This window comes from Leptosomus discolor, chromosome 21 (genome assembly GCF_034619465.1).
Source record: "Leptosomus discolor isolate bLepDis1 chromosome 21, bLepDis1.hap2, whole genome shotgun sequence".
In the NCBI taxonomy this organism is placed as follows: domain Eukaryota; kingdom Metazoa; phylum Chordata; class Aves; order Leptosomiformes; family Leptosomidae; genus Leptosomus; species Leptosomus discolor.
Window position 1 is genome coordinate 6,696,682 of NC_141411.1, and position 21,696 is coordinate 6,718,377.

Sequence of the window (21,696 nt, forward strand, 5' to 3'; positions counted from 1 at the left end):
CCTCTGCTAACACTGTGGATGTTGGTCTCTGTCACTCTCCAAGCCATCCTCAGGTGAACTACTTCAATGGTGCAACTTCAGCAGGCATGCAGCACCAACTGCAAACTCTCAGGGCAAGATCCTTGCCCGAGGACAATGCCCATGCTGTCACCTGGGACCTTTGGGGCTGAAAACTCAGCAGAAACTCACCAGCCTGGAGAAGAGAGGGCTTGGGGAGAACGAAATTCAGATTTTCACTGCCTAAAGAAGGGTTGCAGAGAAAGGAGACAGGGCAGTGCATGGCAAAAGGACAAGAGACAATGGATCCAGGTGCCACAAGGGAAACTCTGATGAACATGGGGAAAATAACCTTCTCTGGGTGTGTGGTGCAACGCTGTGACAAGACCCATAGTGTGTGACCTCCATCCTTAGTTTCCAAACCTGACTGAACTTGAGAGGCTCTGATCAACCTGACCTTTGCAGCTAGCCCTGCCTTAAGCAGGAGGTTGGGCTCAAGACCTCTGCAGGCCCCTTCCACCCTACGCCTTTCTGTCACCCCGTGAAACCCTTGACCAGGCCTCCAGGAGCAAATGGCCTCTATGGGGTCCATCACACTTGTGATACGTCAGTACCTCTCCTCTCTCTGACACAACCTCTACAACTATGGGAAGAAGGAGACTAAAGAAAGGCTTGTTCTAGCTTTGTTGACTAAACAGCGTTGCTTGGGCACAGTCCCTGCCTGTGGCACATCCAGCTGAAATCCCACAGCAGCACAGCATCCACCGCACGCTCACGGAGAAAGCAGGCAGCTTCCTAACGCCCCACACCTCTGGGGGGGGGCAAGGCCTCTGCCAAACGAGGGAGCCAGGTTTCGGTCTCCACACCAAGGGTGATATGTGAGCCCGCTGCGCTCCAGCTCCTGACCCACTATCGCATCCCTGAGCCTGGGCTGTCTGCCCCACACACCAAGTGCCATCTTCTATCGCCTCACCAAACCACAACCACACACCCCAGAGCAATGGGACCAGCTAGAATTTGGGTCCCAGGCTGGGAAACCTGGGGCAGGGGGATTTTTGGAGACATTTAAAGAGCTTACTCCCCATCTCAGCTTCAAAAGCATCGTGTAAAAACCAAGGGTGTGATGAATGGCAGAAAGTGTTTAAGTTGATAAAGGAGCCCAAGTCCTCCCCCATAAAAGGATTTCTGCCTCTGTTGTGCTTCTCAAAACACTAGCGATTTCATTTACTCAACCACAATGTTTATAACTTAAAAAAAAAAAAAAACCAACTAAATTCCCTGTGGAGTTCATAACTCTAAGCTGCAGCGAGGCTGATCTTGTGGGTACGTCACACCGGTCAAACAACCGAATCACGGAAAGAAAGTGAAGAATTTAGATGAAAACAAATTAAATCTGAGAAGCTGCCAAACTGGCGGCTTAATGATCCACAGTGCTGCTAAAAATCCAGGGTGTAGGTGAAAAGTTGTTAATTATTCAGCACTGCTGGGCACGCCTGTTTGGAGAGGCGCCACGTAAGAACACTGATAGGGGTTTCGATAGGGTGTGCACACGTGTTGTGCTACCGACACACCCAAGAAGGTCTGTCCTGAGCCTCCCAGTATCAACCGCTGCTTTTGAAATGGTTATCCACTGTGGGAGCAGGGGGAGAGCCAGGCCCAGCCGACACGCAGGGCTCAGCTGGCCATAGCTGGGCCATGTCAAATTGCACTGAGCAGTTCCTGCCTTCGTGTTTTAATTGCAACCCACGACTGCAAACACTTCCCATCTTCCCTCTACCTCCTGACCTCCAGCTCTGGTCACCCAGTGCACCTCCTCAGACCCAGACAGGGAATAAACTCTCCAGCAAGGCCAGGCATGGGTCAGCTTCGACGTTTATTGCTTGCTCGGTGACATGGCATGGCGCAGCTGAGCACACATCCCCGCGGGATGGGCAACGCGGAGCAGAACGCACGGGCCTCGCTGCAGGTGGGTGCGAGCTGTCTCCCCGCCGGCACCCGCACCAGCAGGACCTGATGCTGGGAATCCCACAGCTTCGGGGTGCACTGGGTCAGGGCGGGGAGGAAGGGGCTTGTGCTGTGAAGCAGCGGGTGGTTATTGATGACGGTGAGGATGCTCACTGCGGGGGCAGGAAGCGTCGGGCAGTTCAGGCTGGTACGGACAAGCCCCGAGCGAGCGGAGAGCCCAGCTCCTGGTGCCTCACTGCGAGTGGACGAGCGCCCCGGCGCCTTGCCCAAAGCCAAACCCCTTGGGACCAAAGTTCTTGGCGTAGCACCCTGCAGAAGACGGGAAGGGAGAGACAGGTAAGGCCAGCGGCTGAAGACGAGCAGGTCCTCCTCTTGAAGCAGGCACCACAGGACAGGGTTTGCCACAGTTGTTGGGCAAAGAGGCCCCAGGCACAGCGGGAAATCCCCTGAGTCCACAGCCAGGCAGCTGGGGCCACCACCTCCACAAACCTCAGTCCCATCCCGGTGTCCCGCACAGGGGTTTTCACTCCCTGCCTCCACCCTTCGGAGCCCAGAGCAAGCCAGCGGGGAAGGTGGCACTCACCTTTGCAGTAGATCTCCCCGTCTTTGTCTGCCAGGGTGGTGGACTCCAGGCTTTTGCCACACTTGGCACAGCGGAAGCAGGACTTGTGCCAGGACTGCGGGAGAGGAGCAGAGCCCGGTCAGAGCACACCTGGGCACAGGGCAGCAATGCTTTGGCTACCAAATGGGGGCACTTTTCTGTTTCTGACCCAAAGTGGCTGGCAAAGAGGTCTGAAGGGGATGAAAACTGTTCTCTGGAAAGAGCAGTCCTCCCAACCCAGGGGGGGAAGATATAGAGAGGAAACATCAGGTGTGGTCACTGCTCCCAGGTTGATCTGGTTTCAAGAAGCTTTCACCTCCACCCACGGAAGTCACTTGAGCAATAATTTGTATGATAATTTGTAAGGAGCAATCACCCCCCTCTTTGGAGATGGTCCTCTCTCAAGCAGCATGACAAATCCCCCGAGTTATCCCGCTGAGATCCACTGCTGCTGTACATTAGCCTTGGGGGTGGCAGCAGGATTGGGACACCGGCCCCTACACAGCTACAGCTCCAAGGAAGGCAGCAAACAGATACTAAGAATGCAGAAATCAGCCAGGGTTTAAAAATAACACCACCCCCCCCCCACGGCTCCACCAGTCCTCTGGGATAAATGAGCTCACAGCCTTTGAGCAGACCTAGAGTAGCCAGAGCTGCTCACAGAGGAATTTAAATAAACACTCAGGAAAACATGAAACCTTTTTTGGAAGAAAATGTGAAATTAGGGGGCTAGAGGAGGAGGTAGCAGAGGGAGTCATTCAGCAAACATTAGCACATGAAATACATGCTCTGGAATCCTCTCTGGGTTTGCTTGAGATAATTGCTTTGCCAGCTTTGGTTCCCCGTAAACACTGTGGCCAGAAGCCGACCAGGAAGCTCAGATCATGATTTTAAGGGTAAGTTTGGCTTCTGACCCTGGGCTGACCGTCAATGTGTCCATCACAAATCCCTGCACTGCCAGCTGGGGTACGATGCTGCTGGGAGGCCCTTTTTCTGTCAACTAGATGCCTCCTTGCTTGCTCTGGGTACAGAGGACAAACACAGAAACCCCAGGGAGGACAGAGCACAGCAGGGGTCAGCGAGTGACCCAACGTCACCAGTGGGGCGGTGAGGCTTTCCCAGCACAGCTGTCCCGTCCCCTGAGGCACAAAGCCAAGCAGCCTGACCCAGCTGCCTTGGTAAGCTCTGCACAGGTACCTGACCTCAGAGGGAAGGTTGCTTCATGGCAGGGACCTCACCCAGAGTCTCAGGGCTCACAGAGCAGAAGGTGTCCCCATGCCTTACAGAAGGCTTCCCAGAGCTGGGCTAGGACGAGGCCACAGCTGAGGACACAAAGGACCCTGGTGAAGTGATGAACTTGACGTAGGAGGTACCAGGGCTGTTGCAGAGGGTCCTTTACACCTGAGGAGACCCAGTCCATCAGCAGAACAGCCCAAGAGAGATGCACCAACTCCGTGCCCATACCTCCAACCACCTTGCCTTGCCTGTGGGCAGCGCTGACCGCTGGAATTCACTCCCTGCCCTGAACTTGGGCTGCGGCATCCCAGCCTGCAGCAGAGGGTGGAGGATGCTTGCTTGCTGGACATTGCACTCGTTCTGTTAGCGGTGGCAGTGGCCATGGCCCATGCCACTGCTCAACCTCCCCACACATCTAGCAGCAGGGACGTCCACTGCGACCTCTGCTGAGCAGTGCTCTGAATATTTAGTATAAAATGTATTTCTCTCCCATCTACAACTCTGTAAGAGCAATGCAGCCTGGAGAACCTGGTTTCCAGACATGTCAAGGTCTCCTTTTGGTGCCCGGTTTCCAGGTGAGCATGGCCACCGGACCCCAAGCCCAACCCTAGCTGGAGGCACTGGCAGCCCAGCCTACAGCAGCCTGTGGATCAGGTCAAGACCTTCTCTGAAGGTCTCCCTGCCACACAGCAACTTGTGGCATGCGCGTGCCCCATCCACTCCATCCCCCTTCTTACCTTTCCAGCTCCAATCACCTTCTCGGCTGCATACACGGCTTGACCACAGCGAGGGCACCCGTCAGCACCTCCGACTTTCTGGGCCATTCTGGATGCATTAGGGTTGGTGGGTCGGTGGGGCTGGCCCCTGTGGATGGGAGCGGGTTCATGAGCAGGACTGCATAAGTAAGATGGAGGAGGGAAGAGCCACGGGATCACAAATGCCAACCCAGTTTTGAAGGGCCCAGACCTTTAGGCACAATGTGTTGAGTCCCATGCAAAATTCAGCCTCACGGCTGCATGCTCGGAGGGAATGGGCAGCATGCTCAGGCAATGGGGACACGTCCTGTCCAGCCCCATCCCACCCTGCAAACAAGGTTCAGCGGGTTTCCCCAGAGGAGCAGAAAGGCAGGGCAGCCCACAGCATTCTCCAGATTAGATACTGATGGAAGTTCAGCATGGGCCACACAGCCAAGCATCACGAGCAGACGGGTGTGGGGGAGAAGGTGCCCACAACAGCCCCAGTTTCGAAAGAAAGACTTAAACTCACTCTTCATATTTGATTCCCAGAGACTCGCCCTTGTCAGTGCTCAGGGTCCCTGCTCCCTGCCCGTATCCATAGCCCTTGGGGCCGTACTTCTTGCCATAGCAGGACTTGCAGTAGATCTCCTCTCCGTGCACAGCAACAGTGGTGCTGTCCAAGTTCTTCTTACAGACCACTAGAAAAGAGGGGAGGGCCGTGCCATTAGCCTGCTCATCCACAGCTCACTAATTAGCTGAAGAAAACAAGTCCTCACAAGGAATAGTACAGCTCAGCTTTCAAGGAGTAAGGAAACCCTAGACAAGATCCTCCTAAAAGGAGTGCATGCAAAACAGCAGAGATAAGGATCACAACAGGAACATTGTCTGGCTTTAAAAGGAAGCAAACACCAAAGCCACAAGGTTGACATTAAGAAAAAGCTCTGTTAACCCTCTTGATGCTGGTATCGTGGAGACGCACTTGAACCGGGGGGGGGCTGAAATTTCCCTATGAATCACTGCAGGATTCACAAGCACCGGGATGGACACCCCTGCCCCACTGCAGCTGCAGCTCTGCCACACTGCTGGTTCGCTGTAAACACGCAGCGATAGGCATTCGGGGGAAAGTAATGTAAGTGAATACATTTTCCCTCCTGTTTAGACAGACTAAACGCAGACCTGCAGCCGTTACCACAGCTGACGCACTCTAAACTTCTTGGCACAGTTGTCCCTCCAGACCCTTAGACCACGATGGAAGAGTTCATGCTAACGTGTCCCTTCTGGTCTGTGCCATGATTAGGGTGTATGCATAGAGCGGTCTCAGGTGAGGAACACTAACCCAGCTGGGTGTTCAAGCCTTGGGGATCAATATGGGCTGTAAGACAGGACAGGAGGAGACGGCTGCCAGGCTCAGGGTCCCAGCTGAGGCCATCCAGAGGTTGAGCTTGGTGCTGGGCTCAGGCCACACAGGCTCTTCTCCCGATTTTTAGGTTTTCCTGACTCCTGTCCCAGCTCTGATCTCAGCCTTCATGTCGGCTTCCAAACCCTTCCTGGAACATGCTGCCCAGCAAGCCGGAGCGGGAAGTGAGCAGCACCCAAACAGGCTCACAGCCATCTCCAGTGTTTACCTGCACTGGTGCAGGATCCAGATGCCTGGGGCAGAGTCCACAGCACTGGCAGCCAGCCCCAAAACAGATCCTGTTACAGCTGCAACACAGCCTTCCCCCATCCCGCTTACATGCCTTAAATGTCAAGGATCCCAGCAGCCCTTTGGCCTCTTCACCAGCAGAAAAGTTTCTTGGCCTTTACCAGTATCGCAGGAATGCAAACACAGCAGAGCTCTCCTCTCGGAGCAGCACAAACCGCGGCACTAAACACGGGGACAAGAGGCAGCCTTCCTCGGCCCGATTACTAAATATGGCACTTCTTCTCCGGGGCTGCCAAGAACCCCTTGTGCTGCTGCTGGGAGAAGGAGGTGGAAAGGGAAACATCTCCTGCCATCTAAGGAGGCTCTGGCATGGTCCTCTCCTGTTTACGGGCTCCCCCATCCCGCCACAGCAGGAGCTGAGATCCCTGTTGAGACAGACCAGCCCTGGTTAACCGGTCCTGTAGCTGCCAAGCTAATGGACCAGTGTGGGGGTTGTCTCTGCTTTACCCTGGAGCTCAGCAGGAGCAATGCTGCATTCAGACAGACCCTCCCGGAGAGGAATTTGGGTGCTTTTACTGGCACATTTAACAAGCTTTGTCCTAGGGGTGGGAATGAACTATCTCTGTCTTTCTCTCCCACCATGCTGGGTGGATTTAGAGCTCTAACCTAAGCTTTCACAGTCCCTCATCTGTACTAGCCACAGATGCTTTGAGAGGCAGCAGAAAAATTCTTTCCAGGTCTGCTTCCTAGAAGTCAGCCCCCAGCTCCCCGCTTTCTGCATTGCAGAAATTCCAGCGCACCACACTCATCGAGTTAAGCACCCTTTGTTTTTCTAAGAGCAGCGGAGTTGCTCCACAAAACAATTAGACAAGAGCTGCTGCTACTTTCAGAGGCCAAATGGTCTCATTACAGTACATTTCTGCCATGTACCATTGACTCAGTTGGATTGATGCCACTGAGTCAATCACCAAGTCCCTCCCTGAGCCAATCTCTAGATTTAATCCACTGTGGTAGGTTTGGCTCCTTTTGATTATTTTTTTGGCAGATCAGGTCAAAGTATTTGTTTTTCTCCCCTAAAGATAACGGCTTCAAGTTCCCCAATGAGGCCCAAACGCAGCAGTGGGGAACAGGCTGGGAACGCAGGAGGTCAGTGCAGCTCAGCACCACCCGCAGCCTGGGGCACGGGACTGGGAACAGCAGGCAGGCAGGCCACGGCCTGAACTGGGGAGCCCACAGCTGGGTTGGGCAGAACTGCTGGGGTACATGTGGAGTGTGATTATGTACGTCTGGAAAGCCCAGGGACAGGAGTCCTGGCTGTAACCAGCTCTGGACCACTCCGTGATGACTGGCTTCCATGTGTAGACATGGCATGACCTTCTTCCCCACTTTGGCTGTGTATTCCCTTCTCAAAGCAATGCCTTTTGCCTGATTTCGTGGCTCCTGGAGGCCCGCCCCGTGCTCTGGGTGCCAGCATCGCGCGGCAGCAGCTTTCCCTAGCAATGCAGCTGTGTGCACAGGGGTCGCAAGGAAGGGCAGAGGCAGTGCAACGGGATCTTAGTCCCCATACTGAGATGGTAAAAGCCAGTGGCGGGGGGGAAGATGAGGGTAACATTCCCCACCCTGCTTATCTGAGGCTGCAGAACAAACACAACTTCCTGCCACCCCTGTGCCCGCCTGGGGAAAGCCTCTCTGCAACTCCCCTTCTTAGTCCTCTCGAGCCAAAGAAACATTTCCAGCCTGGAAACTCCCACGTGGGAAAGCTACTGGCCACACTGGCCACTATTCACGCTGCAAAGGGAGCAGAGAAGCAGCAACAGCCTCTCTCACACACATCTGCATCCATCTGCGCATGCCACATCCCAGGCAGGCTGGCCAAGAAGTCTACAGTATCCGTGCCAGGTGGACACAGGAGCAGGGATCAGCCCCATGAGGACACCGCTATTTCCCTGCTGAAATAGTGCTACTGAGATTAGTTCTAGCTGTGTGCCTGCTTATAGCACCTAGCTCTGCTTGCTGCCGGTATGGAAAAGATCACATCTGTGCTGCCCGCTGCAATGGGATGGTCAGACTGGGACCAGGGTACAGGGACCAGCTGAGAAAACGTTAAACCTCAGTGGGGCCCTGCTGCAAGGGCAGCTCTGAAGATGTGCTTCTACTCCTGCTGCTCTGTGTCAGATGCAACGTGCTGATGAGCCATCAGCAGACACAGGCGACGTGCACACTCCTGTTAGCTCGTGCAAATCACTAGTTCTGTTACGTGGTAGTCTTCAAGGGCAGAGGACAGAAATCTGGGAAAACACAGGCTGAAGACAGCAGTCATGTTTTTATTCAAAGGTCCTTCAGCCCCCCTGGATGTGGATGTCACAGCTTTAAGGAGCTTCTCTCCACACCATAACACCACTTGCCTGGCCCTGCATTGCTGCCCTGGTAACCCCAAAGGGAGGGGAAGGGTGTCTGAGGACCTGCAGCATGAACCCAAGAGTACCTGTAGGATCCTGCAGAGCAGGCAGAGGAAGGGGTCTCCGCACTGAATTAAGCCACGGCCAGATCCTGCTCTGCTGCCCTTCCCTGGAAGTGACACTTGGGTCCAAACACACCACAGAGGCACACTCCATAACAGCAGATTTGCAGCAGAATGGCCAGGACAGGACCGCACCTTCTTCCCATCATCTCCTGGAACACGGGGCAGATCCCATGCCAGCTCCCAAGGCCAAACCACCTTTTTTGTGTGGCAAGCTAGCATCACCTCAGAGCATGGCATGGGATGTGTCACCTCCTGCCACCGCTGTTTGGAGAGTCCCTGTCTTGTGCTCCAATCTTGACCATCTGGAGGTAGTCGAGAGGACTCAGCCTAGCCTTGCCCTGGTGTAGCGACAGACTAACCCTTCACGTGGGTGCTGGCTGAGGTCAGCCCTGATGGCCTGGCCGGCCACTGGTGTCCTGGGGTGATCTGTGTTCCTTCAGCAGAACTAACTCACAAGCCTGGAGAAAAGCAGAAGGGCTGCCACACGGCTCCCACAGCTGGGCTGTTTGCAGAGAAATCCTCATGAGCGTTCGCACAGCCCCCAAACAGGACATGACGGGGCGGAGAGCCAGGAAGCCGGGCAGGAGGGGCGAGGAAGGGCTGGTACTCACTGCACAAGAAGCAGGACTTGTGGAAGCTGCTGCCTTCACATTGCACCTCCTCGGCGAAGTACACTGCCTTCTGGCAGACACCACACTTCTTTCCTCCTCCCCAGTTTGGCATCCTGCAGGAAAAGCACAGGCAGAAAGAGCGTCAGGGCAGGAGGTCAGGCGGGGCGCTGGCCGGGCAGGAGGCAGGGATGGGGCAGAGCGAGGCAGCCAGAGCGGGCACCCCGCACCAGCAGTGCTCCAGCAGCCGTCCCACATCTGCACCTGTGGAGACCTCCCACGGATGTTTGCTGTTTGCACAGACTCACAGGGCTGGTGATTAGCCAAATGAGCAGAACTCGGGATGCCCATGGGACCCACCACTACGGCACCCAGCAGTATCAGCTGCCTCCCAGTGAGCACTGGTCCTGCCAGCCAGAAGCAGCAGAAATCCCCCTGTCCTGGAAGCCATGGGACCTCACAGCTCCTTTCTGTGCCAGAAAAAGGGAGGAAGTGAGACAATGATGGGAGACGGCGCTTACAGAGGTACCCACGGCACCAGGACCTGCTATTACCCCTCGACGGGGCAATGCAGCAACAGCCTGGGTGACTGATCCTTGGTGCTGGAGGGTGTACACGTTGTCACCCCACCTGGAAACAGTTCCAGCTTCTCCTCCCCAAATGCCGCTTCCATTTCTGCCACCACAGGGCAGGGGTATAGTCAGGATTGCCCAAAGGGCAGGAGCTGACTCTTGATACCACGAAACAGTGGGCTCTGGCACTGTGTCCCCCATAGCATCACTAGCTTGTGCCTTGCCTGGCCAGCCACTCACTTGGGCATCTCAGTCTCCTCCTGGACTCTGGGTACAGTCACAGCGGCTGGGAAATCAGCAGCCCCAGGGACACAGGCTCATGGGTAGGTCGAACACTGAGCACCAACCTAAGCTACCATGCAGCTCCTTGGCAGGATATAAATGCTTCCATTTCTCTCTCCTCTTTCCTGAAATGTATCTGATGAGACATGATCAAGAGAATATTGTGTCCAGTTCTGGGCCCCTCAGTTCGGGAAGGACAGGGACCTGCTGGAAAGAGTCCAGCGCAGAGCCACAAAGGGGATGAAGGGGTGGAACATCTCCCTTCTGATGAAAGGCCGAGGGAGCTGGGTCTCCTTAGCTTGGAGAAGAGGAGACTGAGGGGTGACCTCATCAATGGTTATAAATACGGAAAGGGCGAGTGTCAGGAGGATGGAGCCGGGCTCTTCTTGGTGATGGCCGACGACAGGACAAGGGGCAACGGGTGCAAGCTGGAGCACAGGAGGTTCCACATGAACATAAGGAAGAACTTTTTCCCTGTGAGGGTGACAGAGCCCTGGCACAGGCTGCCTAGAGAGGCTGTGGGGTCTCCTTCTCTGGAGACATTCAAAACCCGCCTGGACGCGTTCCTGTGTGACCTGCTCTGGGTGGTCCTGCTCTGGCAGGGGGCTGGACTAGATGATCTTTTGAGGTCCCTTCCATCCCCTGACATTCTGTGATTCTGTGAAGAGGCCCCTTGATCTGCAAATTTGAAGACAACCCCAAAATACTGTGCATAGCTAACACAAGTACCAGAACTCCAACCCAGAGTGACCTTGACACTTTTGAAGACCAGGCCAACATAAAATTCAAGACACTCAAGCAACAAAGTCCTACAAGGAGACCCCGAGAGAGGCAGGCTGGTTAAGTGTGGCCAAGAGGAGGCTACGGAGGATTCAACAGCAACCGAGGGTTGCCATTTGAAGACAACAAAACACTTTTTGGCGGTGCTCAATGATGTAAGAAAGGTCAATGGGCACAAGCTGCAGCCTGGGAGGTCTCCAGAGGCCTCTCTCTGTCAACACTTCTGTAATTTTCCATCCTGCTCCCACATGGGGACAAGCAGCAGCAGTCACCCTCCCCACCGCAGGCACAGCTGTGCGCTTCCCAAACCCTGAACAGCTAAAGCAGCAGGACAAGTTCTCCAAAACCAAACACCATTTCCACGCTACACTGTGTGCCACCCGGCAGCAGCACAGGATCTCATCACCTCCCTGAGCTCGGCTGCATGGCTATGAGGAAGGGGATCTGGTTCTGCCGAGGCACACCAGGGGCACAGCCTTTGAGCACACTCCTTGCAGCAGCTTCGAATCCCTGGGTCACCTCAGGCAGCTGAAGCCCCATGTCTGGGTCTCCAATCCCTCACCCAACAGCTGAGTCAGCGGCACTGCCCTGCCTGGCCGGCAGCTGGGGAGATGGATGTGAAACACAACAGGACTGGGGCTGTATAAACGTCACACGGAGGGATGAGGGAGGATGAAGCACTGCAAACCCTCCACTCACAGGCAGCGACATCTCTGTACCTCCCAGTAGATTGGAAAGTCGAGCTCTTCCCTGTGTAAGAGTATTTTGTCAGGCAATAGAAAAGGGAAACTGATCTCAAGCAGGTTACAACAGCAGGCAGGGCAGGCAGGGCACGATCAGGGCTAACACGCTGTCAGGGCTGCGCAGAGGCACTGGCCCTGCTCTAGCCTGGCTGCAGCTGCTGGCTCCTAGATGCACGGAGGGTCTCAGCACGGGACAGACAGACAGAGCTGTGGAGGGTGCCGGGAGCAGGGGCTGGAGAGGCTGTGCTGACTCCAGGGACGCAAGGAGCTGTGTTTGGGGTGTGATGACAGCAGCCAGGAAGTCTCTTTTCCGAACTCCCCACAGGCTGGGTTTCCCATCCCTGCATAGCCTGTGCCAAATCCCTCCCTTCCAGCCTGGTTGCTCCAGTCCCAGCCTTTGGATTGCCTTAAAAGGACACAAACTGTTTCTCTCCAGAGCTTGTTTTTTCCCCCGGCGCCAGGAGGAGGGCTCGACCTGGTGCAGGAGTTTCCTTGGAGGGCAGAAACATCCAGCGGCATCCCCCTGCCAGCCCAGGTGGCATGGGAGCCCACTGGCCCCTTTTGCCCTCATGCCCACCTGTCTCAGACCCCTCATGAGGGATAACACGACACGGGCTACAACTTCTCTGCGTCCCCCAACCCTTTCCAAACATGACAGCTGGCAGTTCCCATCTCTGGGACTCACCAGCCCTGATTTTGGTGGGCAGCCTCATGCAGGCAGCCCCATCCCTCACTACACTGCCATCACTCCCTGCTTCAAGCCAGGACATCTGCAAGCACGCTCAGGGACAAACTGCCTGATGCAGTCTGGAGCCAGCCCCTTTGCCTCCATGGCATATTTTTCCCCCCTTTACAACAGCAGTAAAGAAAGAGGCTCTGTTTGTCCCGAACAGCAGCATTCATCTGTCCAAACTGAGACATCAGCAGTGGGGACACCTTCCTCTGAGCTGCCAGTAAATCTACAGGAGAAATGGTATTTCTGGGTGACTATCATCTGGTGTCAGCCACAAGAGGACTTCAAGCCCTTTTGCTACTTATTCTCGTCCATCCACCACGAGAAGGTTGCAGATGCCTCCACACAGCTTAAACAACATCACCGTGATTTTGGCAGGTGACTCCCACTATGAAGCATCCGGCAGCACAGATGCAGCCCCAGCAAAGCCACATCCCAGCAAGATCTCCTGGCACACACCAGGATGGATTTTCTGTGGGGAGAGACCATGAAAATGAGTTTGTCCTGGGGATGCATGGGCTTGTGATAGCTCACAGCTGGGCACAGAGAAAGCCTGCGATAAGATTTAAGTTGCTGGGAATTCCCTCTTAGTCCACACCACACACAGGCACGTGCCGAGAGCCCAGCAAGCCACAACAGAGACCAAAAAAAGCAGTTCATGCTATGGGTCACTATCAGTAGGGAAAAAAAAAAAAAAAAAAAGAATAGGAGCAACCTACTCCAGAGCCTGGGACCTGCATCGGCTTCTCAGAAGCAAAATCCTTAGAATAACTACTTAGACAGACCCACCATCCCAATTCTCTAATTAAGGAGTACCTTAAGGTATCTCAGAGAGTTTGCAACCCTTTCAAATTTTTCTTCAGAGTTCATTGCACCATGGAGCTGAGCACCACATTTGTCCAATTGCAAGACTTACTGACCACAGTGAGTAATAGTGACTTCTCCAAATCACTATTAGACCTATGTAGAATGCAGAACAGGAGGTGACTGTCCTGCAGCCAGAGACATCACTGAGCATAGGCAAAAGAGACACCCAGGGCTGCCAAAAAAAGATTATTTTCCTCCCTCCTGCAGCTCCACATCCCACAACTGCACAGCAAACACAACCAGAGCCCTACAGACAGCATCCTCTGTGCCAAGCACGGCTCAGCCCCGGAGCCAGTGCATCATCTGCTCTGGCTAAGGCAAGGGGCCTCAAAAACCAAAATACCATCCTCTCATCAACAGCATACTGCTGGGCAGCGGAGACACAAGTGAGGCTTGTGCAGGACCACCCAAGTCTGACACTTTTTCGAGATTAATTTCAGTGTCTGATGTCTGACTTTGCAGCAGTACAGATCACCGGGTCAAATATAAGCCACAGACTCACCCATGTTTCAGATGGGCTTGTGTTGCACCAATCTGTGAGTTTAAGCTACACTAAACAACCAGGCATAAACCAGTATGGAACCAGTATGTCCTGGTGTCATCTAAACCTGGGTTGTAAGGGGAAGCAGTGAGCAGATGAAGCCAAGCCATCAGGCAGTAGGAACACACAGTCACTCTCTCCTTAGGATGGGTTGAAAGATCAGTGTGCTCATGTCCCTCGCACCAAAGCTGACAACCCCCATTTTACCCGCCTGACAGCAGCTGGTTTGTAACTGCTGGAGCTGAAGCAGCACCCGCTGCCGTGCAAACGCAGCTTCGCTGCTACAGGAGCGTTCAGAGCCGTGCAGGTTTTCCCCCTTCACCCTCCAGCGAACTTCACCTGCAGCCACCAGGATGTCAGCTCAACCATTCGAGCTTCTGCAACACCTGGAAAACCTTTCCCACATACAGGCCCAGGTGTTCTACAAAAATCCTACAGTAATTAATTGCAGCGCAATCACTTTGTGCTTGGAGGAGATCACTGAGGAACAGGACACTCATTGCTGGCCCATGTAAAAGGGTTGGCTTTTTTCTGATGAGAGCGTTAATACAAGCAGATGCCAGAAACGCACCAGCAGCACTGCACAAAATTCACTCCTGACGATGTTCACAGGCGTGCACACGGGACTGTCTCACAACCTGGCAAAGGGACAAGTCACAGGGGAGGAAACCATAGGAGGAGCCCCAAGCCTTGGGGTCTGATTACCGCCTTCCAGTTTAGAGAGGAGCTGGCATAGCCATGAAATGAGCAGAAATTTGAAGAAGAAGGCACCTAGACAGGTGAGGCCTGTGGGCAGAGCGGAAAGGAACCAGCTCATGGGGATACACGTAACACCATGTGGGAAGTCACCAGGACAGAGCAGCAGCGGTTCAGCACCAGTAACTGCAATGAGGCCCACGGGGGACTCTGCCCCAGACAAATAGCATCTGTCACGAAGTAGCTTTCACCTCACCTGAGCACAACTGGAAATAACCCCACAAGCAGCAAGTTAGAAGTGTCCCTCCTGTTCCCTGCCACGTAATCAGCCGGGTGGAGCAGCGATGTGAGGAGACTCTGGGCCGCCAACCGTGTAAATGAGGATCAATCAATGTAATGTGTGATACAGTGATATCAAACCGGTGAGGAGAACGGGGTCCTGAGGCTGGTGAGCACTGGGACACGGCAAAACACTGGGCATTGACACAGAGAAATCAAAGAACTGATCCAGGAGATGCAGCTGTATCAGATCAGACATCTCTGAGGGCTTTGCCATGACAGGAGGGGAGAAAGTCAGGAGGGTCCGAGGTTCAGAGTGATCCTTACAAACACCTCATCTCCTCTGCAGTTCCCAAAGCACCACAGTCAGGCTGGATTAAGGCAGCCTTCACGTTTGCTGTGCCAGGGAAGGGGCCAGCGTGAGGCCAGCGCCGTGCTGAGCCGCCGGCCAGACGTGGCTATCAGCAAGCACTCACCAGCCGTGACGTGCCTGCGGACCGACACACCATTCACTGCCTGTTGACCACGCTGCTCCCAAGCCTTGGTTACAAAGGCAACTTGAAAGTTTCCTATCACAACTGGGCTCCTCAAAGAAAATCCCAATTATAACCAGAACAAAAGCCAAAAGCACTTTCAGGAACGATAAGAAAAGCTACTGACACCTGCAGGAATCAGAATCCATAGCCTGACCGAGCTCACTTTAGCTTTTGCAAAGCCCTTGTTTTCCCCCGTTGATCACGTCCTTGTCATTTTGTGCTGCCTCCCAGGAGCAGGGAGCCGAGCTCAGGCGCTCCAGAGGAGGGTTCAGGCACTGACATCCCGACCCAGGAGACAGGAGAGGCTGGCTGCAAGCCCAAGGCTGGACAGATGGTGCCCACCGACCTGTGGGAGCAGGGAAAGCACCACTGTCTGTCGAGCAGTGGCAGCAGCAAGCACTGAGCTCCTTGCTAAGTGGCGAGTCCTGCCCAGGGCTAGAAGGGGTCACAGACACCACCGCACCTTTCCAGCCTCACCACCAAAAGAGCCAGGAGGTGCAGCGTCCAAAGCCAATGTCACACCTGATACTATTTTAGCACTCGCACCTTCTCACCCGGTCCATCCCTCCCTGTATCTAACACTGCGACTTGGCAGCATCCGCTATTTTTGCCAAGTGCTCATTAACACCCCCTCCTACGCGCCAGTCCCGCTGCCAGCTCTGAGGTTTGGGAAGCAGCACCTGAAGCGCTGCTCAAGCGTGGGCCCAGCCAGGTCCTCAGCACTGCAAACCTCCTCTGTAAAGCGACATCGGTCCACGCCAGCGGAGAGGCTGGAGCTGGCTCTGTCTCCCCGGGCATAAGCTTTACTCGGGCTGCACAGCGAAGTGACAGCAGAGCCCACGTTTTGGCGAGGGGACGGGGCACAAGGACTCTGCTCACAGCCCAGCCCGAGACCACAACCCCGAGATCGCCCTTTGCAGGAGGAGGACAGGAACGCTTAGCGGAGGGTCAAGATTAACGCCAGCAGGAAAAGTTTGGCATCCGGGTGGGCAGGGACCGCGCCGCGCTGATGCCCGCTCTCCGCCGGGTTAGGAAGGTTCACCCGAGCTGATGCAAGACCTTTGGCTTCCGCATCTGGCGTCACGGGCACGGCTGCTCACGCCGTTCCGTGCCTCCGTGGGCCCCGCCGCACCCGCGCCCACCCCGCGGGCGCCTGGCGGGGTCGGTGCCGCTGCTCCAGCCCCCAGCCCCGCATCGCACCCCAGGTGAGGCGCCTGGGGGGCGCAGCCGGAGGGGCTCGGGGGAGGGCTGGGCGTGGGGGGCCAGCGGGGATGGGGCGGCTCGGCGGGATCGGGGAGACCCGCCCGCCCCCGGGGCCGGGAGGAGCGGCAGCCCCGGAGGCTCCGCAGCGGGGGAGCGGGGCCGCCCGCGGGACGGGACGGGACGGGACGGGGTGGGGGGGGCTCCGCACCGCAGGGCCCGGCGGACGCCCCCGCCCCGCACCTACCTGGAGCTGGGCTGGGCTGGGCCGGGCCGGGTCGGTGTCGGGAGCGGGGCTGGACCCGGCGGCCGCTCGGGGGCTTTTGTGGACGGCGGGAGAAGGCGGGTCGCGGGGCGGCGGCGGCGCGTTGCGCTCAGCGCCAGCCCGGACTGATGTCACGGCGGCCGCCGCCCCGAGGGCCCGGCGGAGGAGGGCACCGGGCGGGCCGGCCCCGAGACAACCCCCCCCACCCCCCACCCCGGGCGCTGGAAATCCCACCCCCCCCCCGGCGGGGGTGAGCCCCTCGGGACCCCGCAACTCGCAGGCCGGTTGCCGAGCGGCTGCGCCGTCGGTAATACCCAACGGGTGTTCGGGAGAGGAGTTTGTTACGCTCAAAGTTTTCCTCTAAAACAGAAGTTGGAGGAGAAGGTGCAGAGAACGGGGGAGGAAGGAGCGACCCTTCGGCAACGGCTTCCCGGGGAACCCAGCGCCACCTGATACAGTGGGTGCGGGGGATAAGAAATAAGCACAGCACGGAACGGCGAGGGAAAGGCTGCTCCAGGGGCGTTGGGAAACCTCTTCCAGCACAGCTGGGTGGCAGGTCACGGAGCCGCGAAAGGAGAGCTCTGAGCGGTGAAAACATCAAAGCCCTATGGGCACTGGGCAACCTCGGTGGCTGCAGGAGCAGAGCTATTGCCCCCACAGCCCCCATGTCCCACACACCCTCCCTTATCCTCACACCACACGTTAGTGCCCTCCGTGCCCAAACATCCCAGGAGCAGCCTACAGAAAGTGTGGCTGCTGGGCTACAAAGCTGCTATTTCCATTTTTTCCTCTGTGTTTCTATGCCAGGGCAACACAGGAGCCCAAAAAGGCCCAGCACCCAATTGTCTGTCAAACACTGGTTGATGATGCAGGCTCAGGTGCCCAGGCAGGACTCTGCAGTCCCAGCTTGTGTTTGAGCATTCCCTAGTGTGCTCGTCCCTGACTGATTCTCAGCTTATTGGGGTCCAAACTCCCACTCTTCACTCCCCTGGGAAACGTCCACCTGGATCTGGCCCCCACCAGTGCTCCCTCTCTGCCCGTGGAAGCTGGCTGCGACAGGAGGGCAAGGAGGGGAGCGGGACCGATCCCCAGCAAACCCCACACAGGGACAGGAACCAGGTGGCACTAGAGAGAGAAAGGATCTTCCCTTTCTTAGGCATTTTTAGTGTCCTGGAAGATTCAGAGAAGATTCAGCCCATCAGTACTCCATCCCTTGGACTTGGAGGCCAGCAAAAGGCAGTCCCTTCCAGCAGCAGCTCCACAGGGAGGTCCAGGAGAGGAAACCAGGAGAAGGGAACAGTTTTGCTGGTCTCTATAGCTGCTTCCCACCCTGAGCCTCTGCCCCAGGAGTCCCTGAAGCATCCGTGCTCCATGAGGGTCTTCCAGCCCCTGTAGCAGGTGAGGATGGAGAGAAGCTGGACACTCCTAATTGCTGTGGCCATGGACAGGATTGCCAAGCCAGGCCAAGACGCAGTTAGCAAATCTCCTTTTTAATTTTTCTTGCCCGGGCTGGCCTTTCTCTACTGGAAAAATGTCAGTAGGTATTAAAGAAAAATGGCAGCTGGTACGAAGAGGCCATCTACTGCTCTCTGGGGCTCATGGGACCCTTCCCACTACTTCTCCACTTCTGAGCCACAGCGGCTCACCTAGGGCAGGCAGTTTGCAGGATGGCTGAGGAGCCCAGGTGGCTCCAGCTGCTGGGAGGGTGTTACTGAAACTGGGAGGAAGGAAGGAGGGCTGGGAGGGCAGCAGCAGGGAGGTGCTTCCTTTGGACCTGGAAAATTTTAGCATTAGATTTGACAGTAGTTTTGCCCTGAACTCTGGGTAAGAAATTCCCAGTCCTGAACCAAGGCCTGGAACACAGGAAGGGGATGAGGATCACGAGGGGAATGTGCTGCTCACATCCTGCATGCAGGGAAGCCTTTTGTCACAGAGGAGCAGGATGCCTTTTGTCTTGCAAGCGGGAGAAGAGCCGCGCTGCTATGCTGGGTGTGCACAAGCAGCACGAATGGCCATCGCTTGCTGGGGGAACCCAGCCCCTGACCAAGCACGGACAAGCAGAGCAGAGGCGACCTGAAGGACCCAGTCTGCTGGGCATGGCCCATCCAACAGCTGGGAGCACAGCAGCTCACCTCATCCATCGGGGACATCAGGAACAGGTGGCACTGGGAACATATTAACTGGGTGTTCAGGGCCCCGCTGAAGGGAATGTGTGGGTCTTAGTCAACGGGGTACAGCCATATCACTGAGCAGGGCATTGCCACTTGCCACGATGCACATTGGCACCCTCTGAAGAATACGATGACATAAGCACCTTGACATCACCCACTGCGGTTGTTCACGATGGCCACAGACCTTCCACGGTGTTCTCCGAGGCCTTGTAAACATACCCCAGAGCTGATGTCACCGCAGCATGCAAGGTGAGCATCCTTTCCCCCGGAGGCTGGGAAACCTCTGCCAGGTGACTCAGACGATGTGCGTAATGCTTGAGACGGTGCTGCAGATGCCGGCCTCCAGCAGACTTGGACAGACCTGCCCGCTCCGGCTGGCTTCCCCCAGGTGCGAGGCAGGGTCTGCCAGGTTTCAAAGGCTCACATACCCCAATTTATTTTCTCCAGAGGAGGTGGAGTGGGTGTATTAAAAGCCAGCCATCAGCTTTAGAAAGGGTCCCTGCATCCTAAAACTCAGGGCCCACTGCTGCAAACCCCAGCTCCAGTCTTTGCTCTGAGGCCGTTTGCTGTGGAGGAGGCTGGAGGAGGAGACCAGGCTTGCGAAGTCCACAGCCCCATCGCAGACAGTGAGTGCAGTCCGGGCCCGTCCCCTTCCCAGCAGGGATGGCGGGATGCCTTACCGGCAGAGGGACAGTCTCTACGCTTTCTGGGAGGGCAGAGCCCGAAGTTCATCACATCTCACCTCCCAGTGTCTTCCCCAACCAGCAGACGTGCTTCTCTCGGACCGTGCACCACGGCGCTGGTCTTGGCTGGCCCTTCCCTTTCACTTGCTGCAGCCTCCCCATCTTCCCGACAGCATCCAGCAGATCCAGGGGATGCGGAAGACCTGGAGGTTTCACTGCGGGGACTCCTCTGGTGGCGCAGGGAGGGAGGCCGAGCTGCGCCCGGAGCCGCGGGTCCCCACGCCATCTAGCGTTGCACCGGCGGCGGGCCGTGGGACGGGGGGCCGTGGGACGGGGGGCCGTGGGACGGGGGTCGGCTGCGAGCCTCCCCGCTGGCCGCGGCTCCCCCAGCTTCCCCAGCCAGGTCAGCGGGCAGTCTCGAACCGGGAATTAATTTTACCGGCTCCGGTTTTATTTCCAAAAAGCCTTCAGTGCCTGCTCGGCTTCGCACGGCGTAATCTGCACGCAAGGGTGCGGGCAAAGCGTGCCAGGGTCTCGCCCGGCCGGGCACCCGGGAATGGTCCCACCGGGGCCTTAAGTCAGTGTCCTGGGTCAGTGGATTGGGACCAGAGGTGCCAAAAGGAGTGGCCAAAACCAATCAAGGTACCAAAAATGCAGTTAAGACCTTGAAACAAAACCAGGAGTATTCACGGGATAATGTCAGGGCAACCAAAGGGAGCGGAGTTCACAGGCTGCCCAACTGCCGCACGGATCTGCCACGGCTCTCGCTGCTGATGACGGAGAATTATTTTACAGTGAACACAAAGGGACCATGGAATTTTATTTTTTTTTTAAACTTCAGGCACACAGGCTGCTGGCAGAGGTAAGAAGAACAAATCTAGATCATTCCAGAAAGTGATTTTATTTTATAAATGAAGCAGTTATTTGTAATAGAGCAGTTATAGGAAATTCAGTGAGACACTGAAAAGAAGGAAACTGGTAGTTAAAAATATTAGCCGCTGGGAGCACACAGACGTGGCTTTTGCTCAGAATCCAGGAGATGCATTGCTGAACCACGCGTTCTCACGTTAATCATCCCAGAAGCAGACCTGGAATAACGGATTTTTGTTCAGAAACTTCTCCTGAAACAGGAGGAAGGCCTAAGCTGGACTGAATTTGAAGGAATAGGTCATGGGAAAGCAGAGATGGGACTGTAAGCACACGTCACAGGTCTGCAGCACCCAAGATGCTGGTTGGATGGCAAGGGGCTTGTAGCCACAGACAACAGTCTTCTCTTCCAGACGAGGTTTTGTTGCTTTTTTTTTTGTCTGGGAATGCGTTGCATTTTCAAGGTAAGTCAGAGCTGGAATAGGGCTGGCATCCTCCCGGCTGTGATTGCTTCAGAGCGGAGGCAGCCTGCAGAAAGCACACACAGCGGCCGACGTTTCCAGGATGGCACCGTTCTGACCCACGGGCGCGCAGAGGGGATCCCGCAGCCTGGGGACACCCGCAAACCCGTGCAAGGCAGCCCCGCATCCCAGCAGCGACAGTACGCGCGCCAGAAGCGTTGGGATTGCTGTTCACGTGATTTACAGCCAGTTCTCCTGAGACGTGGCTGCGCAGGACTTCTCAGCATCCAGAAGCTTAGTCAGATGTCCAGGAATCTTAGACAAATGCAGAAAAGTCTCCAAATACGCCTGGTTAAAATTCCTGTCAGGAAAATAAAAGGCATGTTCTAAAAACATAAATGGCTGGTTGTATCAATCAGGTGGTTTCACAGGAGCACGGGGTGGTTTTGTCAGGTGGGGGGGGAAACGGGATGGCCTCCCGCCCCGTTACCACGCTGCAGATAGGGAAGGCGCTCACAAAACCGTAAGCTGAACCACTGACGTGGCTGTGCCCATCGCTCTCCGCAAGAGCTAAGGCTCGTGTCAGCCTGACGTGCCGCCAAGAGTAATTAAATTCTGGAAGCAATAGATGCAAAGTTAAGGAGCTCCAGGCCTGGTCCAGCACAGACCCAGCACGCTCGTCATTATGAATAACCGATCCCGCTAGG

The 21,696-nt window shown here is 55.8% G+C and overlaps 1 protein-coding gene across 1 annotated transcript; it reads right to left on the reverse strand.

Annotated features, from left to right (window-relative positions):
* Positions 1-1,938: 1,938 nt before the first annotated feature.
* On the reverse strand, positions 1,939-16,831 carry CSRP1 (cysteine and glycine rich protein 1). The gene is made up of 6 exons (XM_086476533.1): positions 16,790-16,831; positions 9,317-9,429; positions 5,066-5,234; positions 4,537-4,663; positions 2,546-2,639; positions 1,939-2,271 (listed from the first exon to the last, which is right to left on the reverse strand). The coding sequence occupies exons 2-6, from the start codon at positions 9,426-9,428 to the stop codon at positions 2,195-2,197; spliced, it is 579 nt and encodes a 192-aa protein (XP_086332659.1). The 5' UTR covers position 9,429; positions 16,790-16,831; the 3' UTR covers positions 1,939-2,194.
* Positions 16,832-21,696: the final 4,865 nt, after the last annotated feature.